The following is a 23,851-nucleotide window of genomic DNA, read 5'->3' on the forward strand; positions in this document are numbered from 1 at the left end:
TAATGGAAGAAAAGTCTGGACTTCAACAGGTAAGAAGCAGAGTTTACTGAGAGAGAGAATAACTTCCTTCGGTGTTGACTTTGGGCTTTGTAAGTTTGCAGACCATCACAGAAGACAGCGAAATAACACACAGAAGTAAAGGGATCAACGCAAAAAGCACGATATGGGCTCTTTAATATGAGAAGTGTGTGAAGACTAACCATGTCGACACCATTACAAGTCTCAAACTGCCCTTTTGTTTGCTTAAATACCTCACTTTGAGGGCACATCTAGCGTCTTGTCAAGACTGTGATGTAATGAACAAGCTAAGACAGTAATATAACATTGTTTTGCAATTCTCTCTCGTTCGAAGCATCTGTGAGTACATTTAAGGACACAAAATAACGTCAGTGTTGAAGAAAAAGCTTCGAGCCATCGGGAAAAACACAAACACTATGAAATAAGCATCTAACTTCACATCCAACCATTCCCTCTCTATGTATTTGATTACAAGGCTCTGCAGTGACAGCACAGACAACCGCAGAAATATATTTTTAACGGGTCCTCTTTCAGCCTGAGTTCCAGGACTGGTTATGATTTTATCTGCATATTTTAACCGCGGAACTTCTTGAAGTTCAGCAGTATGAAATGCACGCCAGTGTGGCAGAACGTGCAACCTTATGTAGGAATTTGGGGACATAAATAATGCTATAAAAGCATCTACTTGTGAAAACATGGCAGTTCAGAGAGTCTGATGAATACAGGTTATACAACATGTACAAGGAGGCCTCAAAGAAAAAATAATTTTGAGAAATTTTGGAGAAGAAAGCGAAGAGGCGCAATATCATAAACTCCTGCTGATTTCCAAACCCTGGCCAACGCTCTGCCCATTTATCACCAATTTAATCCTGTCAACAGCAGAAATTAAATTACAGAGGCCCGCCTATTCATTCTCCTTTAGTAAAAACAAACACAAAAAGGCGTTAGATTTGAAGATGGAGTGGTTTGATTTCGCTACTAAGCAAACAGTGTTGAAATCAGGAGCCTCCTTTGAAAGAGAAGACTAGTCAAACAATAATATTTTCACTCGCTCCAAAATGTATTGAGCTATTTTGTGCTAATACCAGAATACAGACAGATCTAATCCTTCTCGAAGGCTTTTAAACAATATAATTTTTCAGTGCATGAAATAACAGAACAATACATTAAATAACTATAACTCCAGTAGCACCCATATCATGTCTATTTCATCGAGACGTTCTGCATTTTATCAGTGGCAGACTGTAAAAACAACACTCTTACATTTTATATTCCATATGTCAAAACGTCTCCAGCTTATTAGACATTGTTTAAATTGGGGGCCTTTTTGAACTTCCAAGACAGATCTCCAAAGTCAACAGAGAACGATCCAGAGCGTCATTCCATCTGACTGTGTAGGAGGCTACAGGGTGTTTTTACGGGGGTTATTGAACAGTGATTTCTTTGGCATTGCCGGGAGCGAGGGGGCGGAGGGAGGAATGCGATGAAAGAGCTCGAGCGGTCCGATAGGGGTTACCTGGGGTTAAAGAATTGTGTTTTTCTGCGTGTGCGTTAGACGGATCAACAGATTGCTACAAAGCTGAGAAAGCACGACAGAAAATTATGAAAACAAAGAGTTACAAAGGCTGAGAGAAAGAGAAATCTGACTTGTTGTAGACGTGTGAACAAGTACTGTACCTTGTCAAGTTCACTGGACAGCTTCTTGTTCTCTTCAGTGAGCAGGACTCTTTCCCTCTCGTACTTCTGCTTGTACTCCGTCTCAAACTCTTCCCGCTCGCTTTGGCTGGAATAAAGAGACACAGACTGGTAAATTTGTATACACTTATTATTACTTCGCCATGATTCTCAACTGCAAATCCAACTTGGCTTTTGTTATATTAACATGATTTTTAAATCAATCCTTCAAAAACAGAACTTTATGCAGAGATTTTCAGTTTTGCGCGAACAGTTTTCTGCTTTTTTTTGCCTCCTAATCTAAAAAGCTGGTCCTTGTACAGTCAATCTACATTCAAACAACATACTAGATTATATTACGCATTTAATATATCTGAGAGTCAACCTCCTTCAGAAAGTCTTGTCAATCCTCCTACCTTTTTTTCCCATGTGTGGGCTTTTAGGCTTTACACATCTCACACACCAAAAAAAAAAAACTAAATCAAAGACTCTGTGCTAAGACTCAGTAAGAAGGTACGTATTATTCAGCCCAAACACATTAATGCAGTTAGAATCTGATACAGGGCAGTGTTTAAAAATGAATTAGAAAGCAGTGAGAATATTATGTCAGTAACACCAGGCAGGAAGGTTAGGCTACAGGGTACAAAAACAAAGCTCTAAAGCTTCCTCCACAAAAACAAGATTGTATTAAAATTTGATTAAACCAGTGGTTCTCAAAGCGGGATCAGGTGCCCCCCAAGTACCAGACGGGGCTGCAGCAGGAAAACAAGGTCACTTCTTTTGATTTCTTGGTATATAATTTCTGAGTTGGCACATTTGGACAGTATGTTGGGTCCATTTCACCATTCAGAAATGCTGCCCAATGCACTAAAATGAAATCTTAACACTTACATCTACAACTTTTAATAACATTTATGAGTTGAGGTTATGTAGCAGCTCAGAAACTCACGCCAAATGGACAGATAATAATAACTACAAGAACAGTTTACAATAAGTAAAGTATCCTTCCTGTAAAGTCTAATTCTGAGATTCAGGAATGAGACCAACTGAAGTAAACACGAGAAGGCTTTCCTGAGAGATTAAGCTTCATACTGCACTGAGTTTGGCAGGCAAAGTTTCAATAATGTGTGTCTGCTTCGTTTCCTTTCATTTTCCAGCTGTAGCATTAATTCAATTGAGCTGTATTTATAAAGTGCCAATTCACAGTATAAGTCATCTCGGAGCAATTCACATATTAAGGTCGAGACCTTACAATATTACATTATAGAGAGAGACGCAATAAATCCAACAATTCCCCTTGAGCTAGCACTTTGACGACAGTGGGAGAAACAAACTCCCACTGTTTAAAACGTTAAATTATCCTCTGTGCAATGCTGGGTAGAGAAAAACACTGTTGTGAGCTTTGAAATCTAATGTATGAGGGTTTTATTCTGAGAAGCTATAGGCCATTTTTGAAATTGTTTGCGACCAGATAAAAAAAGAACCACTCAAAACGAGACATAAAAGACTTCTATATAATCATTCACTAGTAAGTAAACATGGTGGACATCAACTTTGTGATGAAACTCTTTATATTCATGCATCATATCTGATGCATAAATAAAAGTATTTGAGAACTCGTGGAAAAGGGAGTCACCAGAAGGTTGTACTAAGAAGCGAGATTAATGAGTTGGCGAGGTATGTTGAGCCTAAAGTCAGATTTTTCAACGTCACGAAGGTGGCTCTGTTTTAACTTGGCTAGACAACAATAATAAATGATGCTGCGCGACAAATCTGCTCCAGAAGGGGTTCTGTTCAGTTTGGAATTTAAATTAGCGTTGAGAATCTTAGCATCTCCCTTGTACAGATTCTTTTCCTGACTATATTCTCTGTGAGCGATGCAGATTCTCAGCTTGTTGAGCTGTACACTTATAATACCCCTGAACAGAACACAACTGTAAGCATCACGTTGCCACGGCAATCCACATGCATTCAATTGATGATGGAGAAAATGCAGTTACGTTATGTGTGGTCATGATTGGTTGTGAAGTCCATTTTACACTGCTGGTACTGCAGCTAATAGAAGACAGATTAGGAAATTGATTAGTGTGTTGGTATTTATCACAGAGAATATTCCATTAATAACAATAATTTCACTTTAATTTGATAAAAACTAAAGTAATCCCCACGTATCCTTCACTATGGGACAGTGTCAGACCGAAATGCACTTGTTGAGTGTCATGTAGCAGCTGTCACATTAAAAATAAGAAGCTGCATAAAAGTGCACTGAGGCTTAAAATAAATAGATTAACTCACCATTTAACAATTTTCTACAAACATTACTCTCTTGCCTTATTTGTAGTAACAGCATTTTTACTGTGATAGTATTTTATATTTCCTATAGCTCTACATTTTAACAACCTGTTCCTCTTGACTGAAGTAAATCAGTCTCATTTCAAGCAGAAGAAGTGTGAAATGATGTTTAAAATGCCCTCTTTTATGAGAGCGCGTACAGAGCCTGATAAAAAAAAAAGAAAACTGAGAGCCAACTTTGTAATACCCAATATATGTGACTAAGGTTAAAGCTAGGTAACACAAAGTTTTGCCAACTCACTTCATAGTACACACCTCTGGACAACAAGTCAACTCTAGCTGGATGAGGGATAACACAACTTCTACATTCTGATGGGTTGCTAGATTAACTCTTTAAAAAAAATAGCATGTCACAGTTAATTCTACATTTCAGGGGATCAAGCTAAGTAACAGTAATTACCTCATGGTATCATCACTGAAAAAGAAAAAGAAAAAAAATTGACAACTACTTAGACAATTATAATTCAGAAGACTTGCACTGGACAAGAATAAAAAGAGACAGGTGGTATGGAAGTAATGGTTTTAAAGCAAAGTCCACAGAAAGATGATAAAGCACCTCTCACGGCGAGTCTTGTCCAGTTTGTCCTTGAGCATCAGGATCTCTTTCTGCAGGGTGAGGCTTTGGCTCTCGGCGTCCCTCAGCTCTTTGCGCAGGGCCTTCAGCTCAGTGCAATGCTGCGCCTCCCTGCGCGCCAACTCCTGCTCGTAATAGAGTGTTTTCTTCTCCATTTCGCCCCGTAAGCGACCCACCTCCTGGGTCTGGTCCGCCGAGGCCGGGGTGGCCGAGGAGCCAGCCTGCTTCACCTGCGTGGAGGGAATGAGGAGATTGTTGAGAATTTTTAAAGTAAAGAAGAAGGAAGGTGAAAAGCAGAGTTGAGGCTCTTTTTAGACTACGATATGTAGCTGAGGTGCCTTTATCACTCTGTTAAAGTGATGGCATTCTGTCATCACTTTTACATTCATCTTCCTTCATTCAAACATACCAGTCGCAGTGACAGAGGAAGTACGCAACATTAGTCATATATTGAGAGACATTGGACAACATATCGAGAAAATAATGCACAATAACACACTAATTAACAATAAACTACAACTAAATCCACTATTTAACAAATAATCGACCTCTAGTTTATCATCTGTGACCCTGTGACTTGCCTGATCCTGTCTCTGTGTCGGAGATAATTTATGTTTAGAATAATCAGTGAGGTTGCTTCTATTGTTCATTAATGTGCAGAACTTTTTGGTTTTTGAGACACTCATGTGGATTTTGCAGCTGTCTGATGCTGCAGGTATTTAATAAACTCAGAGAAAATAGTCCTACAAACAGCTCAAAGTATGTTGCTTGTTGTGTGCTTATGCTTTAATGTGACTGCATTTAGTTCATTCTTTAAAGTTGTTTTCTATGTCGTATGGTTTTCATGATAGTGTGGGATTGATTGTGTTTGATGAGGACGTTTTATGTTTATAATACCACTGATGGGGACGCGCAGTTTTGTTGCATTATGAATACAATGACAACAAAGGCATCTTATCTTATCATATTTGTGCTGTGTTGAACGTGATACAGAAATGTTGCTTGTCAGAAGTGAGCAGGGTTTTCATTCATACACGAAGCCATCAGATTAACAGAAAGGAGTGCATGTCTGAAAGGGGCTTTAGTATCAGTACAGAAAGAAAAAAAAAACTGCCAGCTGTCTAAATCCTCTTGGCTTGCACTGTCAGTCTTTAAAGGATGTGCAGAGACCCTGTGGAAGTATAGGTTAGCTTTCAGCTGTGAGTGTTTGCACACTTACCTTAAGCCCTTCCAGCTCCTCCTCCAGCTGTCGGCTGTACTGCTCATTACGCTCCCTCAGCTTCTTCTCTTTCTGAGTCTCTGCTGACTGCTCCTCTGCCTGCGCCTCCATCTGATGTCAGACACAAACTCCAGTGATCGGATGGAAGCACAAATCCAACACAGCTTTCCTCTCATGCACCCAAATCAGCATGACAGAAGAAAAGACACCTTTTTTATACATGTAAAGTAAAATAGCTAAAAACTACAGGTATACATAAAAGTATGGATGATTTTAACATTTCTACTACAAGTAAACATTGATACACAAGAGAAACAATGTTTCAAAGCAAATGACATTAATTTCATTTGATTTTGTGACTTATTTCCACTTCATTTTTTCTGTATATGAACATATGTATATTTCTATAATTATTAAGAACAAAATGTGTATTGGGTCGTTCTCAAATCATCACATTTTTAGAGCAATTTCAGCTTATACAGCTCTGATTAGCTTGAATTTTTCCTAGCATGAAATCTAGATTTGTATAAATACATTTTTGATATTTTAGCTTGATATCAAATGCTTTCCAAGATATTTTTTTTCTACAAACTGCCCATTTTCACAGTTTTCTCTCATCATGTCATTGATTCAGAATCTGTGATACTGGACAAGCAGCTAAAATATTCTCATATTATGAGTAAGTTGAAAAAGGAAAAACACAGAAGTTGTCAGGAAAAGTTCCCTCTCTGAGCACACATTAACAAAAAACTGAAAATGCAGAAGTTAACTATTGATAATTTTAGAAACTATATTTAGTTTTGTATCACAATAATGGAAAACAAAACATATAGAATACTTCTTAAATATGAAATAGTTGGTTAAAAAAATGGAGAGAAAAATCATTTTGGTTTATTTGGGTTGAACTTGTATAACTAATTTAGCAGGTATGATATGTTGCACCACAAAAACTACAATATTGGTGCATAGTTTAATCCAAGTAGATCAGATTTTTGGAGTTTAAAAATAGTTCACCAAATATATATCTTAAAAAAACAGTTTAAATTTCAGGCTTTTAACTTTAATAGTTCCTGAGAATTTCTCATCCGAGCATGGCCTGAAATTTCAATGTGCGAAAAAACATGCTTAGAGCGGGTCAACCAACAAATTTTTTCTTTAAATTGTCTCTAAAAATACTTTTACAGAAACTTTTTCAAGCATCTATGCTTTATGATATTAAAGTTTCAAGCAAATCAGAGATGTTCGAGCAGAAGCTCCTGATGATTTGAGATGGACTGACTCTATAATAAAGTCCATTTTCTTTTTAGAAGTGAAGAATAGAGCCACAGCAACATTGTTTCTAATTAACCGCATAAGTATTTCTAGTACACACACAGACAGCGATATCAACTTGAATTGTGCACCAACCAGTGACCGTGGACAGAACAGGGCGTGCTAGCAACCACAGGGAGTCTACTCTACCTCCTTCTTGGCCCTCTCGGCCTTTCGCACCTCAAGGCGGAGAGCCTCAACCTTCTGAATCTGACTCTCCATCTCCTCCTCCTTGTCGCGCAACTGGCGAGCCAGGCGCTGCTTTGCTGACCTGTGGGCAGTTTAATCAAGGGCAGATTGTAAATGCTGCACTTAAAAACAAAAAACACATTAAACAGAGGACATGAATCTACCACTGCATACAAATTCTAGACAAAACCTGGTATTACATGTCTGGATTCCTCCACAGTGTAGTCTACATGCTCAGTGTCAATACATTGAAAAAACAAACCAACCAAGCCCTGACTGTGCAGACAACTGGATGTTAAGGTGTCTTGGTTTTGAGAAATGGTGCAGGGAAGGCGATGTACCTGAGGTCTGTGAGTTTCTCGTTGAGCTCAGAAAACTCATGCATGGCCAGTTTTCTCTGGCTGTGGGCTTCCTTCAGCTCTTTTGACTGAGACTTCAGCTTCTCATTGGCGTCCACAACATCCTGATCAGAACAGAGAGAGTAGAGGTAAACATTTAGATCTCTTTCACACATACTTTAAGACATAAAAAGCAATGCAAAATGTTGTAAAATTCCTTTCAATTCATCTACTCCTACTCCTGAATTGAAAAATCCAAAATATAAATATGCAGATGTTTTTCATTAAAGTTTAACTGCTGGATGAAATTTAACTTCTTATAAAAAAGTCTATTCTCAGCGTCTCAGAGCAATGGAGGCTTCCAGTTCTCACATCAGCCTCTTTTAAGTTTGTGTACTGGACCATGACTGGCTTCCAGACTAGTTTTGATGTTGCAGAATCAGCTTGTACACATATGTGTTGGACTAAATTTGGATCATTCCGCATAGTGAAGTTCAACCACCCAAAGGAAGAACAATAAGCAACTAAGAGTTCTGAAGATTCTCAATATGACTTTCAAACAGTCTTGTTGTTTCTCGGTTTATCTGTGACAACGTCAAAATTAGGGAACATTTTTCTGAGGAAAGATGGCTTTGTTTTTGACTGTAGGTAATTTTTCTAGCACTGCATGCATAAGTAGTAACAAAAAATCAGTCAGTACAGAGCAACTAAAACCTCATTAAACCTTGTTTCTACCTTCTGCAGGTCGTCCCTCTCCTGTGTGAGGCTCTTCATCTGTTTCTCCAGAGTCTTGATGTGTTTAGATGAGTCCTCCAAGTCCCTGCGAGCCGACGTCACATCCTCCAGCTGCTTCTCCAGTTGGCCCGAATCTGACACACATACACGCCAAGTTTTACATATAAATGAAAATGTTGTGAAGACATTTGACTGCAGGTGTTTATTTCCAGTGTTCACATGCAGCAAAATTATGTTTAGCAGTAACTGAGTTTCCAAAAATCTGCTAAATATGTGCAAAAAAAAAGTGCTGACCAGCGATCTGCTTCTTGAGAATGTCGATCTCACTCTTCAGGCTCCTGATTTCTACCTCCTTGTTAGCGCTGACAGGGCCCTCGCCTGTTGGGTGCTGCAGTGCCTGCACCGTCTGGGTCGACTCTGTAACAGATCAGATAAGAAATATCATTAGAAATATTATTTATGCGCCTTTTTTATGTATACTCTTCACAAATTAAACTCAGATGAGAGAAGAAAATTCCTAATAAAAGTGGAATTTAGATGTTAGAAGATGAATTTGTTGGCTATTCTTATTGCACGTATGCAGTCTGTACCTCTACTTGTGCATGCTATTTATGCATTCGCTTAAACAAAATGTACAACTGCATTAATATGTCCCCCTCTCTGCTTCAGTTTGCAGTGTGTTTGTGTGCATGCATGTATGATTCAACGCATCCATGCAACTAGATGGGCTATTTTTTCCAACCTCACCTTGTAGTTTGCGGCTGAGCTCTAGTTTCTCCTGCTCCAGGCGGCGGATCCTCCTCTCGTAGGCCTCAGTGGCCAGGCTGTCCTCCAGGCTGCGCTGAACATCCACGTCCAGCTGCTCCTGCCCGGCCTTACCCGGCTGCACGGCTAGCTGTCGCAGGCAGCCCCGGTCAGATAGAGTACTACAGATGAGGTAGATGGAGAAAAAGTTACACAGGAGATATAAAAAAAAAAAAAACACATGAGAAGGTGCCTGGATAGCTCAACAGGTTGGGCGGGCGACCCATGAACGGGGGCTATAGTCTCCAACGCAGAGGTTGTCGGTTCGAGTCTGGCCCATGAACATTTACTGCAGGTCCTTCCCCAACTCTTCTCCTCATATTTCCTGTCTCTCTCTACTGTCAACTATAATAAAGGCTAAAAAAGCCCAAATGAAAAAATTAAATAAAAAACATATGAGCATCAGTGATAAAAAAAATTAAGTCAAGTCACTGTTATTTATATAGCAAATTGAAAACAACAGACATTGAGCCAAAGTGCTTTTCAACTGAGAAATAAGAGTCAGGAAAGTAGGGGAAAGAGGTTTAAGGTTGATTAGGAAACACATTTATGGTGGTGGGCGAAAAAAACATCGAAGAAGGGAGAGATGGAGGCCAGAAGGAAATGACAAAGAAACAGCATGGGAGGGAAAACAGGAAAGAGAGGTGGATGACTAAGATAGACATGAGCTGAAAGATGAGAAGATGTTGAGTCATGGAGGAAGAAAGACGAGGGGAGATGGAAGGAGAAAGAGGCCGGCAGAGTTGGGGGGAAAAGGGAGGAAAAGAAAGAAAGGAAAAGGCCATTATCACTGAGGCTTGACGAGATAAGGAAGTAACCGCTGGGTTTGTTGCTTTCTCACGAGTAGCACTTTAGTGTGAGGATCTACGGCGAGTCTTGAACATCACCTTATTAGGGAGGGAAGCTCATTTAATACTCCTACGCTTCTCTAGATGGCATGATAAGAACGCTGTGCAAGTGAGAAGGCCTGCATGGGAAATCTGTCCATTTGAAATGACTAATTACATGCTGTATGAAGCCAACTAATGACAGGGACCGTTTTTCATGCCTATTCTTATCCATTTTTACCGTTTTAATAATCTTATTTCTGCTAACTGGGAAAAAACTGGAGGAAAACGATGCCTCTGCTTCATTCCATCCACTTAAAATCACAGTCATAAAAATGAGTGTAAAAGAAGACTTTAAAAAAAAAAAGGACAAAATGAACCGACTAAATGACTAAATTAGGCAGGAGTTCAAAATTATTTAGATCTTTCTAAAGATTAGGTTTTGGGGGGCATTTTGTCATGGTAACACTCACCATTTACTTGTATAGGTGAAACCCACAAAGGGCAGGTGGTGGCCAGAGAAGGCAGTGTGAGAGGGAGGAGGCATAGTCTCCTGAAAATGATTTTAAAAACCACAACAAAGACGTGAGATTTTCCTGTTTAATAGACACAGTTTTTAAAAAGATGAACACTTTTTTTATTCGGACAACATTATGAGAGTATGGTGGAACAAGCCCCTCACCGAGTTCTTTAGACAGTCGTCATCCACGTCAAAGTTGGAGGTATCTGTCGGACTGCTGACCTCTGGGATGTAGGGGGCTTCACATGTGAGAATGTTTTCCCAAGCGATGCCTGAAAACAGGAGGTTGCAGGTAGAACACAAGTTGATTAATATATTATTAAATATGCAAATAGTGGCATACGTATTCACACAAACCGGCGGATATACCCATTATAAAATCAGTGGATTCTAGTAAACACCTCAAACGATGCTATGGTATTTGCATAAATAAGAAAATACAAATAACATAATACATTAATTAAGTAAAAAGGGTGCTAATGAGGTTTGGAAAAATAAAATACAGACACATAGAGACACAAAAAAAATCTAAAATGTACATTTATCAGTGAGGAAACAAACACAATTAGAATAAATTACAAAAAAAATTTAAAAAGCGCCACTAATCAAGCTAATTAAAAAAAAACATCTATTTCCTAATAAAAGTGAAAAATTAGGCAGATAAGTACATTTGTAGGTTAAAAAAAATACACACAAATCGCATATTTCTACCAAAAAAAATGTTTAAAAAAACATTCAGATCACAGAAGGCCCGTGTCTCCATACAACGATTTTATAAGACTCAAACGTTTTTCTTTTCTTTTCAAAGACAACAAAAGAAGCGGAAGTTAAATGTTAGAATTTAACCAAAAAAGCTCTTTTCATGAAAGTCAAAAACCACCTGACGCGCGCATAAAAACACTTTTAGATGAACTGAAGAATTTTGCGATTTCCAGTAACCTTTTTAATGAACGCATTAAAAACTAGCAAAAATATGCGCTGAGGAAATACAACTATTGCGACATATAAAGATATACTCAGTCTGTACCGGTGAAAAATGGGTGCTGCTTGAAATCCTCAATGCCGTTCTGGCCTAGTCGGTGCTCTCGACTGCAAATGAGCCGACGAATGAGATCCTTTGCATCCTCTGACACGTCTGTTATCTGCTGTGGAAACTGGAATCGCTCCTGTGTAAAACATGCCACGATTTGTAAGCAACAGCAACAATTTCTGGTAAAATATATACGCTGATCAAACTCCATAAGCTCACCTTGTGGTTCATGATCTTCCCATAGGTTTCCACCAGGGATTCTGCATAGAAAGGAGTCTCGCCGTACAGCATCTCATACATGCAGACGCCCAGGGACCACCAGTCGCACTCAGGTCCATACTTGCCTTTCCCATCTTCCATAGCCTGGAGGATTTCGGGGGAGATGTAGTCTGGAGTTCCTACTGCCACAGAGGACTGGACCTAGCAGAAGGATGAAACAACGGTCGACAAATGATCCCAACAATCCAAAAAATGTAATAAAGAAGACAGAATCTCACAAATGGCACAACAGCTAAGTGGCTCAGTCTGCAAGCTACAGTAATAAGAGTGATGATGATGAGTTACAGGCTGAAGTCTTGGAAACAAGCAAGATAAATACAATCGCTCCAGCAATAGCAAACAAGCAAACAAAGAGCATATTGATCTTTCAGACCCCCGCTTCAGGATGAATTCCCCGGTCTACACTATTTTTCAGAGTACTGCTTCAACTTATTTCCAAGCACTTTTGAGAATGTGCATTTAATGCTGAATTACTGTAAAAGCTGTACATTGGGAAGTTCAATTACATAAAAAAATATGAAATGTTAGACGTTATTGTCCTGCTTAATGGGCCAAAAGTTCCACAATGGAAGAGAAAAAGCAGATGTTGGGCTCTGCATCCATCACATGTTGGCATCATCAGTGGGTTTCTTTATTACAGATGACACACTGAATAAATACACCGTTATCATGATTCCCACCTTCAATCTAGTGCTAAATTTATTTTTTTTAAATATCACATAACCTCTTCTTTGATCATCCATTTCATCCTGTCATTTTTCCTTTTACGTAATACCTACAGGGATTTTATTTTTTTGTGCTGGAAGAATTGTCTGAATCATAAACCGCAGGCACAGCCAGGCAGCTGAACCACACACTCCTCCTGGGAGACCCCTGGGGGTTGACAAGGAGGTCAGTAAAGCTCTGGTATGTTTGCTTTGGACTAAAGGAGGCATCAGCAGCGGTGTGGTAAAAACTTACCGTCCCATCCTCCATGAGTTTGAGGCAGGAGCCGAAGTCAGCAAGGCGGATGTGGCCGTTCATATCCAGCAGAATGTTGTCGGGTTTAATGTCCCTGAAAGAAGGAGAGAAAAAAAGATGAGGAGGTGGACGGAGGACAGAAAAAGATGGAAAACACCTACTGAGCAAGTGATGCTTCAGAGAAGACCGAAGATGATGAAAACAAGACATCCCTCCAAACAAAACAATACTTACAGGACATCCAAAACACACACAAGGCCGATCTCATATTCCGGTAGAACTCCCCAGTGATTATCATGAAATTAAATTACATAACCTGGGGGAAATTTAACCGTCCTAACTTGCTTGTGAAGCTTGTGTGTAATAATTCAGATATATTTGTGATTCAATTAAGTGCAATTTCCCTCAGCCCATTTATCAGCAGCGTGACAACTCCAAATTGACCAAAAGAAAGAATAAACATTGGAAATAGCTGGGGCTGTGTTGTGGGAATTAGCTGTACAGAGTGTGTGTATATGTGTATGTGTGTGTGTGTGTGTGTGTGTGTGTACAGGGCACAGCTTCAAAACACACACAAACACACACTCTGTTTGAGGAAAAATGCAGCACAAAAACATACTCCCTCCAGCCAAAAAAAAAAAAGACCTTGTGTCCTGAGCAGACACACTCCCTTATTCCTATATTTGTGTGAAGGGTGAGGGGGGGTTTGGTGACAACACATTCTTTTACAGATGTGTTCACAATGTAGGTTTTCTTCTCACCTGCATCTGTTCTGCATTACTACTGCTGATGATATGTTTACACTACTGATACACACTGTGGCTTGATTTCAGTCGGTTGAATTAAATGCTACTTAGTGCAGGAGTTGTTGTTTTTTTTCTTCTACTAGCTCCAACAGCTGGAGCCTCTCAATATTATTCTTTTACTTTCACTTTTTCACTAGAAAAATAGATTTTTTTTTTAAAGGAACTCGATCATCAGAAGGCAGACAGCTGCCGCCCCAGCTTGATACACTGTTTTCCAACTTCGGTTGGACAATCACCAGTGTTATTTAGATGAGGAGAAAAGCCTTACATCAGTAGTTTTCTAGGATTAATCCATTATTTTTGGCAGCCGCAGAAACAGACTACCTATAAACACCATTGTGTTTTCACAACTTTAAACTTGCCACACCTATTGGAGACCGCTACGGCTAACTTAATTAAGATTTACTTGGAGTCGGCTCCAAACTAACAGACACTATGTCAAAGATGTCGCCTGTGTGGCTGCATTGCGTTGAAAGAGATGGACAAAAAGTCAAACGTTAACTTTGAAAACAACAGTTCAAATATCACAGCTCAACAACCAACATGGCATATCAGCTAAAATATATATTCTTCAAGAGTTCTTGTGCTGGCATCATGAGTTGACATTTTCATACTGACCTGCTCCAATTCTGTTGTAATCATGTCAGCATAAAATTACGAGGTGAAAACGATTTCATTTGCTACAAATACAAGCTTTTTATGTCTATTTAGAGCATTAAGGCTAATAGGGCTAGCGGGAAGAGAGCGGTCTGTGTACAGTCTCCAGTTTAGTTAATCTCAAGATAAAGTGCAGATTTTTTATGGTTGAATGATAAGTGGGTTTTTTTGTTTTTGTTTTTAACCAAAAATTGATTTGGTTTTCCACAGCCCCACCACAGACAAATTATTGTTTGCCTTTAATCTGGCAGTCATTTTCTCGATTAATTGATTAATTATTTGGTTTATATGATGTCAGAAACAAAGTGATCCTTTGTTAGTCCCACACCAAGAGATGTAAGATAAGTTCTCACCAGTGAAAGGGAATTTTAGCTTGAATAAAGTATGAAAGAAGCAACTTGTTGTTTTTTTTTTAATCCAATTAATGGACCAGTTGTTGCTGTTGTAGAGGCCAGTGCTGCTTTCTTTGCCATGTCCACAGAGGACATTTTAAGAATAGACTTATCCAGGAGTTTTATGAGTTTTTTTTCCAAAGCAATGGCGACACTACCTTCTAGGTCTACACAAACCAGCAGGAATTTGTCATAGAGGAGCTAATGTGCTGGAGGTCTTCCAGCATGTGGAACAGGTGGTCACTGACAGGTGGTTTGTGTTGGGCTGCTGGTGCATTGTCTTGCAGTCTAAATATGTTGTTGTAGATCACTGGCCTGGATTTTCAGTCAGACCTGTGTTCATGATGGGTGGCGCTCAGCTTGTGCTTCTTGAATAACTCCAGGAATGCTTCTGTTCCAGTGAATAATACTTTGAATTATGTGTGTAGCTGTTTGCAGTCAGATGGACGAACTAAACAACCCCAGTGATCACTGGCCTGGACTGGTATGAAACAAAGATGTCAGTGTATCCCACCATCATGGCTAAATATAGACTCTGCCCTTGTCTGACCATTTCCCCTGAGGGCAGACCCCGTGTCTGAGGCCCCCTTATCAACACACTGAGCTGCGACACGCCAACATACACATGACATGGAGGGCATGTAAAAAAAAAAAAAAAAACTCTATAGAGGAGTGTCAAACAGCACACACAGGCACCATACATGCAGCAACACAGAAATGCCGCGAGTTAAAGGGACGATGTTTAACTCACAAGTCAACAAAACACTCACACACTTGATGTAACAGGGTACTGAACTGAGCTGGTGCTATTTCTGTGCAATGATGTGAGCATGGCTCTGCTTAAAATAATAAACCTGATGTTCAACACAAACACACTCCCCCACACTCCCTACCCATAAGTCATGCACAAACACACAAACACCTCGCTAATACTGACACTAATAGAGCCCAACGGGTACTGGATTTTCTGGGATGATATTGCTTTTAGGGAGCAAAAAATGCTGATATCAATATATCAGCCAATATATAATAATGACAACTTTATTTGTATGGCACCTTTTGAAGGGATTTACAAGAAAACAAATGTCAAATTAGACAAAAGAAAACCAAATAAGATTTCAAACCCGCAAAATAAACAAGATAAAAAGGTTCAGTGAAGTCAGCATTCTCTACTTAGCACATTTAAGACAACAGTGGTTGGGTTTAAGTGCTTTCTAGAACAAAGGATCATGATTGGCACTCCCAAAGTTAACCAACAATATATATATCATCTATTTAAAAAGATGCGATTGTTGGTATTATCTTTCCAGCAATGTGTTTAACAAACTAGTTAGCAAATTACAATGACGATAACGCTTGACTCTGCACCACCGTCTGCACAACCGTGATGCGTACTCTGCTACATGTGCTGCAGACAGTGTTAAAAGTATCGTGAACAATGGATAAAATATGCGATGACAGCATTTCTACATTACCCCAAGCATCTTTTTCTACATTATCTATGATAAGCCAAAATCGGTCAATAATATTGGCCAACCAGAATATGCTGATCGGGCTCAAGATACTAACACTGATGAGAAGATGATAAGAGCATGGAATAAAACACTAACAAATGACAGAAACACAGCTGTTGTAGATCCAGGAGGCCAACATTCTGCATGTGTGTGGAAGTATTGTTCAGTTCAGATGTATTTATAAAGCGCCAGCTCACAACATACGTAATCTCAGGGCATTTCACATAGATTTCACACAAATAAGTTATTTTCTATTCTATTGTATTCTATAGTAGTATCAAGACCTTACAGTATTTTATTATACTGAGAAACCCAACAAATCTAAGTGATTCCCTCTAAGCAAGCTCTTTGGCAATGGTGGGAAGCAAAAACTAAATGTAACAAGAGGAAACCTGGAGCAGAACCAGGTTCAGGGAGAGAAGTCTTCTGCTTCAACCAGCAGGGGCAATGGGGAAAGGTGAAAGATAAGAGGATAAAAGTGTCTCTGTCTTTTAGTTTTGTGTGACTGTGGTTCTAACTTGCACTATTAAACCGCTACAGTGAGGGCATTTTTAGATTTGACTTTAAAGAGACCTCAAGCAAAAGATGCATTAAATGAAAGCTACAATGAGGTCACAAATGAAGTACGTTGGATAAGAAATAATCAATTGGCCCACATTGCAAAACAGTGACTTTCCTTTGATTAACAAACCTTTAGGATGACATTCCTTTTAAACCTTTTTCTTAAATTCTCCTAAACTGCTCAATAAAGACACGAGACAATATTTCTTTTAAGCGTGAACAGACTGAAATTGGCTTTGAAGAATCCTTTGATGTTTCTGTCTCCAGCCAGAGGTCTCTTCAAAGCCAGATGTGAAGCCCCTGTCATTTTCCAGTAGTGTTAATAGTCCCATCTCATGGGGCTGCAGCAGGGGGTTGGTCGAGCTATCTCTTCTCTTCAGAGACGCCACTAAATCGCAAACCTATAAAACCATAGATTAAAGTAATACGTGCACATATGTGACTTGTATAGACGCAGAAAAGTCTGCCTACAAAACGTATATATAAACTGACACTTACTTTTACCAAATCACTGTGTGCATCGCGGGTGACTTAGAAGTCTTTTTAAAGAGCTTGACTGCACACAGATGAGTTCCAGATTGGACATCACTTTCCAAAGTGGATACTGTAAATAGCGTTTTGGATGGAAACCACAATACTGTACCCGAGTGCATACATTCACGCAAGCAGTCTGGAGTAACATGAACTTGGCAGACGGAAACTCACATAAACAACTGACAAGAGGCATACTCAAGGTCAGACTATCAAAGAGAACGTAAAACTTGGACACTGAGGATTAAGATTCCGCAGATAAAATTTTAATGCCTCTAAAAGGAGGTTTATCTTGGACTATACGCTGCTGTCATGAACCTTCACCTTTAACAACTTGAAACCTTGACAGAATGTAAGGTTTGAGAACAGAAAGACAAACTCGGGTGTGATCGCTGGAAAAATATGCAGCTTTTGGCGTCTAATTGTAAAATGTCAGCGTGAAACGGCATTAAAACATCAGTGGTAGAATCCAGGACTCGGAGTTTGTACCTCAAAGTTTGCATCTGAGGTTGGAAATCATTCTTAAAACAAGAAATAACATAAAGCACCTTTCAGACATGTGATATGTAACACTGCTGCTTCATCGGTCGGTTATAGTGATACTCGTGATGGTGACGAAGAAAGCCATGAAACGCAAACAATTTTAATAATAATCAAAAACAGGAAAACTAAAACAATATGTATAAAGCTTATCAGCACGGAGGACAGGGTTGATCAGGATCTCATAGCTAGTATTTTTCTTCACTTCAGACAGGTAAGCTGTCACACACTGTTACAGTTATTAAACTACAATTCAGTTATTTCTTAGATGGGGAAATCCTCCGATTGAGATCTGAACTCCTGTTGGCTCAGCTGTCTGGTTATTACTACAAACGTCTGATCTGTTTACTAAAGTCGAAAGTCTCACAGCAGGATACTCGCGGTAGTAGCCTAATTATTGTGTGCATGGACGCGCTCCCACAGCTAAATACAGAATAAAACCTTGCTAATCATTAAAGTAACTACCAGTACCACAATGCTGGTTAAATCTACGTGCCTATCTATTAATGCACCTGCATGCAGTTTAGATTTGTGCTGTGTTGAAAGTGATATGTAAACGCTACAAGATCTATAAGATTACACAACTATTTTACAGAGAAGAAGCAGACTTTTTTCACTCAGACATGAAGACGACATGTTTAAATTAACAGAAAGGAATGCATGCCTAACAAAAACATCTCCTCCGTTAATATTTGTGAGATACTCATTTAGTAAAAACTCAACTGTCACAACAAGGTGGTTTTTTTTTCCACTTCTTAATTACATCTCCACCTACTTCATAGAGAACTGCGTGATCTCTAATGTGGTTCTCCATTACACTGACAGGCTCATGACCTTTGCACACAGAATCTGGATCACCTTGACGGGAGGTGTCGGCCTTACAAATCATGAATGACACCCGTAAGACGTGGACTAGACTGCGAGCACGTGGATGTGTGGGTGTGTGAGTATGAACACAGGTGCTTCCATTGCTGGAAGGCCTTAATCTGCTCCAGAGACTTCTGGTCTGCCAAAGAGCAGACAGCATGAGTCCCCTGCCTTGCTGTGCGTGGGGCAGACGAACAGCATGGTGGGGCTAAAGGATGGGGGATTCTGCTACTGATAAACCACTTAGCACTCAGCAAAGCCCCCGTCTGCCCACTCCCCTTGCTTCCTCGCTTTCTTGTAAGTAACAATAGCATCACCACCACCTTCCAAATTTCCCCTCTTTCTTTCTCAGACAACAAAAGACAGCTGTAGTTTTTCCCTCTACGGGATTTGTCCTCCTTTGACTGTTCTGACCAACCAACTGATGGCAATGGTGCATAGCCACATAGACGTCCATGATTAACACACACACACACAGAGCCCAACAATACAAGAGGTGGCTCACATTTACTCTTCTACTCCTGTCCAAATCAAAGGAGGTGCTAGGCTAATGCTAGGCTAAGCAAGTTAGCACGGCTAATTGGGCTACTGTGTCACAGGGCTCTGGCGGTCTTAAGGAGCAGCACATAGACGGGAATAGAGGAAGGTAATCTCTTCTAAGACCACAGCATCCATCTGTGAGGGCCATCTGGACGCCACCCCACAACACACACACACACAATGTGGCCTGCAGCAACACTGGAAACTGCAAAGGCGAGGCACATCCACATGGCTCTAGCCGAACGTCGGTAACTAATGGTTCAAAGAACTGTTGTCTGTGTGACTTCTGGCATCACTTGATACTGACTCACACCTCCTCCTCCTCCTCCTTATCATCATCATGGGCCCACTATTAAAATGTTTTCATTGGGTTCACTTCTGACACGTATAAGAATACCTCTGCCTTCCAAGAAGTCAGATATTTTCAATTAAGCCTAATGCTATTCATACCCCTGCCAAGTTTTCATTCACAGTGGTTTATAATTTGACCAGTAGGTTTTTTCTGGCTGGAAATTATATAAAGAACTAACAGACGACAGAAAGACATTGTGTTAGTGATGGTAATGATGAATTTAAAATAACTTTGTGGTTTTTTGATTTTTAATTATTTTTTATGGAAAATGTCATGCCCAGACTTACTGATGCTCTTTCTACACTAATCAACAGCAAAGCATTTATTTATCACCGAGTGAATAAAACTGTTGCTATAATTACTAACATGGTTTCTGCATTTTTGTTCCAGATCTCCAGCTCTTTGATGTTGGAAGGCTTCCTTGCCATCACTTTGGTCTTCAGTTCCCTCCACAAGTTCTCAACAGGATTCAGGTCTGGACTCTGGCTGGGCCATTCCAAAATGTTGATATTGTTTCCTGTTAACCGTTTCTCTACCATTTTTGCTAATGTGTTTTTCCGCCGACTGCCTCACGACTCACTCCAGAATCTTCAGATAGCCCTCTTTTCCATAATACTGTTTACTTTGACAAGCTTACCTGTCTACGGCTGTAAAACTCCCCCAAAGTATTGCATTTCCACCACCATGCTTGACTGTGTTGATGGTGTTCTTGGGGTTAAATGCTTATACTTTATTTTCCAAAACAAATGCTTTCTTTTTTTGTCCAAGTGAGTTTTTGCAAATGCTAAGCGAGCTGTGTGCCTGTCTTGAAGAAGTGGAGTACTTCTTGTTTGGCGTCCATGGAGCTTTGTTCAGTGTCTTCTGGAGCATCTGGCTTGAGATGTTGGTACCAGAGTTGCTCAGAATCATCAGGGGGGCCTTGGTGCTGATTGTTAGCTTCTTCTTGGCCTTTTGCACAACCATTCTTGTCAGGACAGGGCTCACTTTTGGCTTCCTACTATGACCTAAGATTTTCCCCATTGTGGAACTCTTTGTACTTCATGGCCTTGTAGCAAGAATCTTTTTCAGTGATGAATCTCAACAGCAAGCTCACAAACCATTTTGGTTTTGACCATGATTTGCGATTGTCTAGTAACTGACTAGAGAACTACTGCTTCCGCTGTTCTCAAATTATAGTTTATTAAAAATACTCTAGAAAATGGTAGACATCATCAGGACCATTTGGAATAGTAAAGAAGTTGCATTTTCTTCAACATTAGTGACAATTTCAATGGGTGATTAATTTTGGACAAGGCGATGTTAGTTAAAATGTACTGGGAAGTAATTAAAATTTAGTATTAACATTATTAACACAATGTCTTACAGTCTTTCGTCACTTACTTATGAAATTTCTAGTCTGAAGAATCATGTTGGTTGAATACAATTTTACTACAAATCAAAATTTGGCAGGAGTATTACTAGTTTTAGGGTTAACAATGTGAATAAGGCTCTTTGACAAATAATGATTAAGAGTAAAGGTCTGTCTGTATCAGTGTTGACAGAAAGAGCCCCATTCTCTCTTAGATCACCGGGTTGTGAAGAAACACATGGTCTGATCAATAATAAAACACAAAAAGGCCACAATCAATAGGGCAACACACACCACTGCACACACGGGCACACATATGCACAATAATACCCTACAGTGACCATCTGCACAAAACAGGTGTTAACTGTCACACCTTCACACTATATACATAGTTGAGTATGATAATAGAAACGACTTCATCTCTCGATCGTCACAACAAATCCTTATACCCATGCACATACACACTGCTGTCCTCCTGCACCAGCCCCCCACCTCCATCCTCGCTGTGTCACAATCCCCCTCACCTCACACTGTCACACACTCTCAGGACGGACAGATGTGGTGCTCCAGGCAGCACAAAGCCCTGCTGAGCTGGCCTATTGAAATGTTTGTCAGGGTCCTCTGGGAGGCCACGCAGATCACTGACCACTGAATAAATGAACACACTCCCACTTACACACACACACACACACACACACACACACACACACACACACACACAGTCTCCCTTTTGCATCTGACTTACAAACGCTGTGTCTCGTGGGACTCAGCTGAGGGGGACAGAAGGCTGACCTCGAGGCTCTTTGCTCTTCATTTCTTTCATCTGGCCTCTTTTTAACTTCATCAGTGTCAACAGGATTGCAAATATTCATTTTAAATGGGCCGCCATTGTGACAAATTCAGCAAAATGCGACTCGACTAGAAAAGAACACAATAGGTGAGCTAAAATACTATATTTTAGACTCTAGGCTAATTAAGTTAGCTGTTGGGCAATATGATAAAATGCATAATAATAGGACTATATACATTTTTCAACAGTTTCCAGACCTCAGCATATCATTTCTTTGTTGTTGTTTTTTGACTAAGGATGCCATCTGTTTAATATATTTGATTGTATTAGGCCAAGTTGCGAATCAATGAGCTGTAGACTTTCTTTGTAATTTCTAATAAAGCATGAAAGGATTAAATTGATAAAGGAGCCCTACGTACACAGACACTACTATATGCAATACTATGGGTGCAATGGATTACAAAAGTTATGGTTGGGATCTTTTCACACGTGCTGATTTACATCAAGATTTATTTTTTCCTTGCTGAAGCAGAGGTACGTTTCAGTGCCGTTTGTTTGTCTGTCTGTGTGCAGGATTATGCAAAAACTACCAGGAATGGATCTTGACCACTTTCTTTAAAAGTGCAAGATAGGGACTGAGTTTCTGAGTACCCTTCTAGTTTACTTGAAAAAGTAACAGTGGTAGTGTAACTGTATTTCACTCTATGATGGCTAAACTTTAAAAATAATCCGTGCGTGCTGAACCGTGGGTGAAGATCAGAGTGAATCACGGACCAGCAACACTACAAAAACACAAACTAAAACAAAAATGAGGCTGTGACACAGACATAGTGAAGCACAATAATTCGTGCACCATCTTTGAGATGGCACTTGAGCCCACTAAAAAGTGAAGCGTCTCAGTGGAGAGCTTAAATCAATGAAGTGAAATATTCCTCTGACGCCACTTAGAATGACAGAAATATATTTCCCTTTCTTTTTTTTTAACGTTCCTCTATTTTTGAAGCCTACACACCAAATAAAAATTAAGCCCATCCAGGGACCCAGAAGGTATTACCACTCTTACAAAAAGGAGAACACACCAAACAGTAGCTCACAATCCATTCCCGACTTAAAGAACACTACATTTGATGGATATAATGAGCACTACTGGTCCAAATAATATACAATACTTTTTTTGAGGACTAAGCATGTCAACCGTGGAAAATGTAGAATGTCTAAACAAGTTTAGGATTTATGCTATGTACACTCAATGGGTACTGTATTAGGGAAACCTATGAACTCTATTTCAAATATACTGCTTGAATGAGATTCTAAAGGTATAGCAAATAAAGTTGAGGGTTGCATTGTCTTTGAACAGACTAAATATTGTTGTCATGAAGATAAAAGCTTACAAAACAACAACTGCATTGACTGCTGATTCTTCTTGAAGTTGGAAAGTGGAAGATAGAAATGCTAATTGACTAATAACTTGACATTTTTACTGGTGATTTTCTTTTAACAGCTTTCTGTATTTTAATTAAAATGTTGGGAAAAAATGTGTTCACACTTCCAAATGAAGCACAAAATAATATACTACTGTGTTATTCAGCCGCCTCAAGAAGACTTTTCCCACAGAACAGGCGTTGGAAAAGCTGGGCTTGTCTCATTATCAAGTTTTGTCTAATATTCAGGCCAGTGTAGGATTTTTGAGGACTGTGCTAATACATTTCCTTCATGGTCTGGGTGAGGATCTGATGGTGGGTCATGAGGCTTGGAGTGAGACCTCAAATTTTCCCAGCAGGAACTGGCAAAAGAGTTTCTCTCCAGGGAGAAAAGCTGAGGAAACCGCTGCCCTGCTGTAACTACTAAAACCTTCCCATTAATGTAGCGAAACAGTGGCATAATTATTAAACTAAATATATTTATATAGTACGTTTAGAAACAACCTGACTAAACCAAAGTGCTGTACAAGATCTCAGATAGGCTGCAAAAAAAATGTGTGCAGATATTTTATTACTTGTACAATCAATTAGTAAAACAAAAGAACATAGTATAAAATGGCAAGACAGGCAAAAGGGAATAGCAACTTGTAAGATTCATTTCTAAAAGATACATAAATATGAAATGATATGATCTTTAAGAGC

The 23,851-nt window shown here is 39.5% G+C and overlaps 1 protein-coding gene across 4 annotated transcripts in view; it reads right to left on the bottom strand.

Moving 5' to 3' along the window:
• The window catches only part of cdc42bpab (CDC42 binding protein kinase alpha (DMPK-like) b), a 97,354-nt gene that overhangs the window by 26,519 nt on the left and 46,984 nt on the right, over nucleotides 1-23,851 (bottom strand). For 3 of the 4 annotated variants that reach the window (XM_008304935.1, XM_008304936.1, XM_008304934.1), the window contains exons 6-18: nucleotides 12,831-12,924; nucleotides 11,811-12,011; nucleotides 11,589-11,727; nucleotides 10,724-10,833; nucleotides 10,515-10,594; nucleotides 9,158-9,336; nucleotides 8,705-8,827; nucleotides 8,411-8,544; nucleotides 7,679-7,800; nucleotides 7,299-7,419; nucleotides 5,838-5,948; nucleotides 4,601-4,848; nucleotides 1,696-1,801 (exon numbers count right to left, since the gene is read on the bottom strand). In XM_008304935.1, the coding sequence (XP_008303157.1) occupies nucleotides 1,696-1,801; nucleotides 4,601-4,848; nucleotides 5,838-5,948; nucleotides 7,299-7,419; nucleotides 7,679-7,800; nucleotides 8,411-8,544; nucleotides 8,705-8,827; nucleotides 9,158-9,336; nucleotides 10,515-10,594; nucleotides 10,724-10,833; nucleotides 11,589-11,727; nucleotides 11,811-12,011; nucleotides 12,831-12,924 (1,768 nt within the window). Of the gene's footprint in view, nucleotides 1-1,695; nucleotides 1,802-4,444; nucleotides 4,460-4,600; nucleotides 4,849-5,837; nucleotides 5,949-7,298; nucleotides 7,420-7,678; nucleotides 7,801-8,410; nucleotides 8,545-8,704; nucleotides 8,828-9,157; nucleotides 9,337-10,514; nucleotides 10,595-10,723; nucleotides 10,834-11,588; nucleotides 11,728-11,810; nucleotides 12,012-12,830; nucleotides 12,925-23,851 lie in introns of all 4 variants that reach the window. The other variant, XM_008304933.1, reaches the window with a different exon arrangement.

This window comes from Stegastes partitus, unplaced genomic scaffold, assembly GCF_000690725.1.
Source record: "Stegastes partitus isolate 25-593 unplaced genomic scaffold, Stegastes_partitus-1.0.2 Scaffold2355, whole genome shotgun sequence".
Taxonomy (NCBI): Eukaryota; Metazoa; Chordata; class Actinopteri; family Pomacentridae; genus Stegastes; species Stegastes partitus.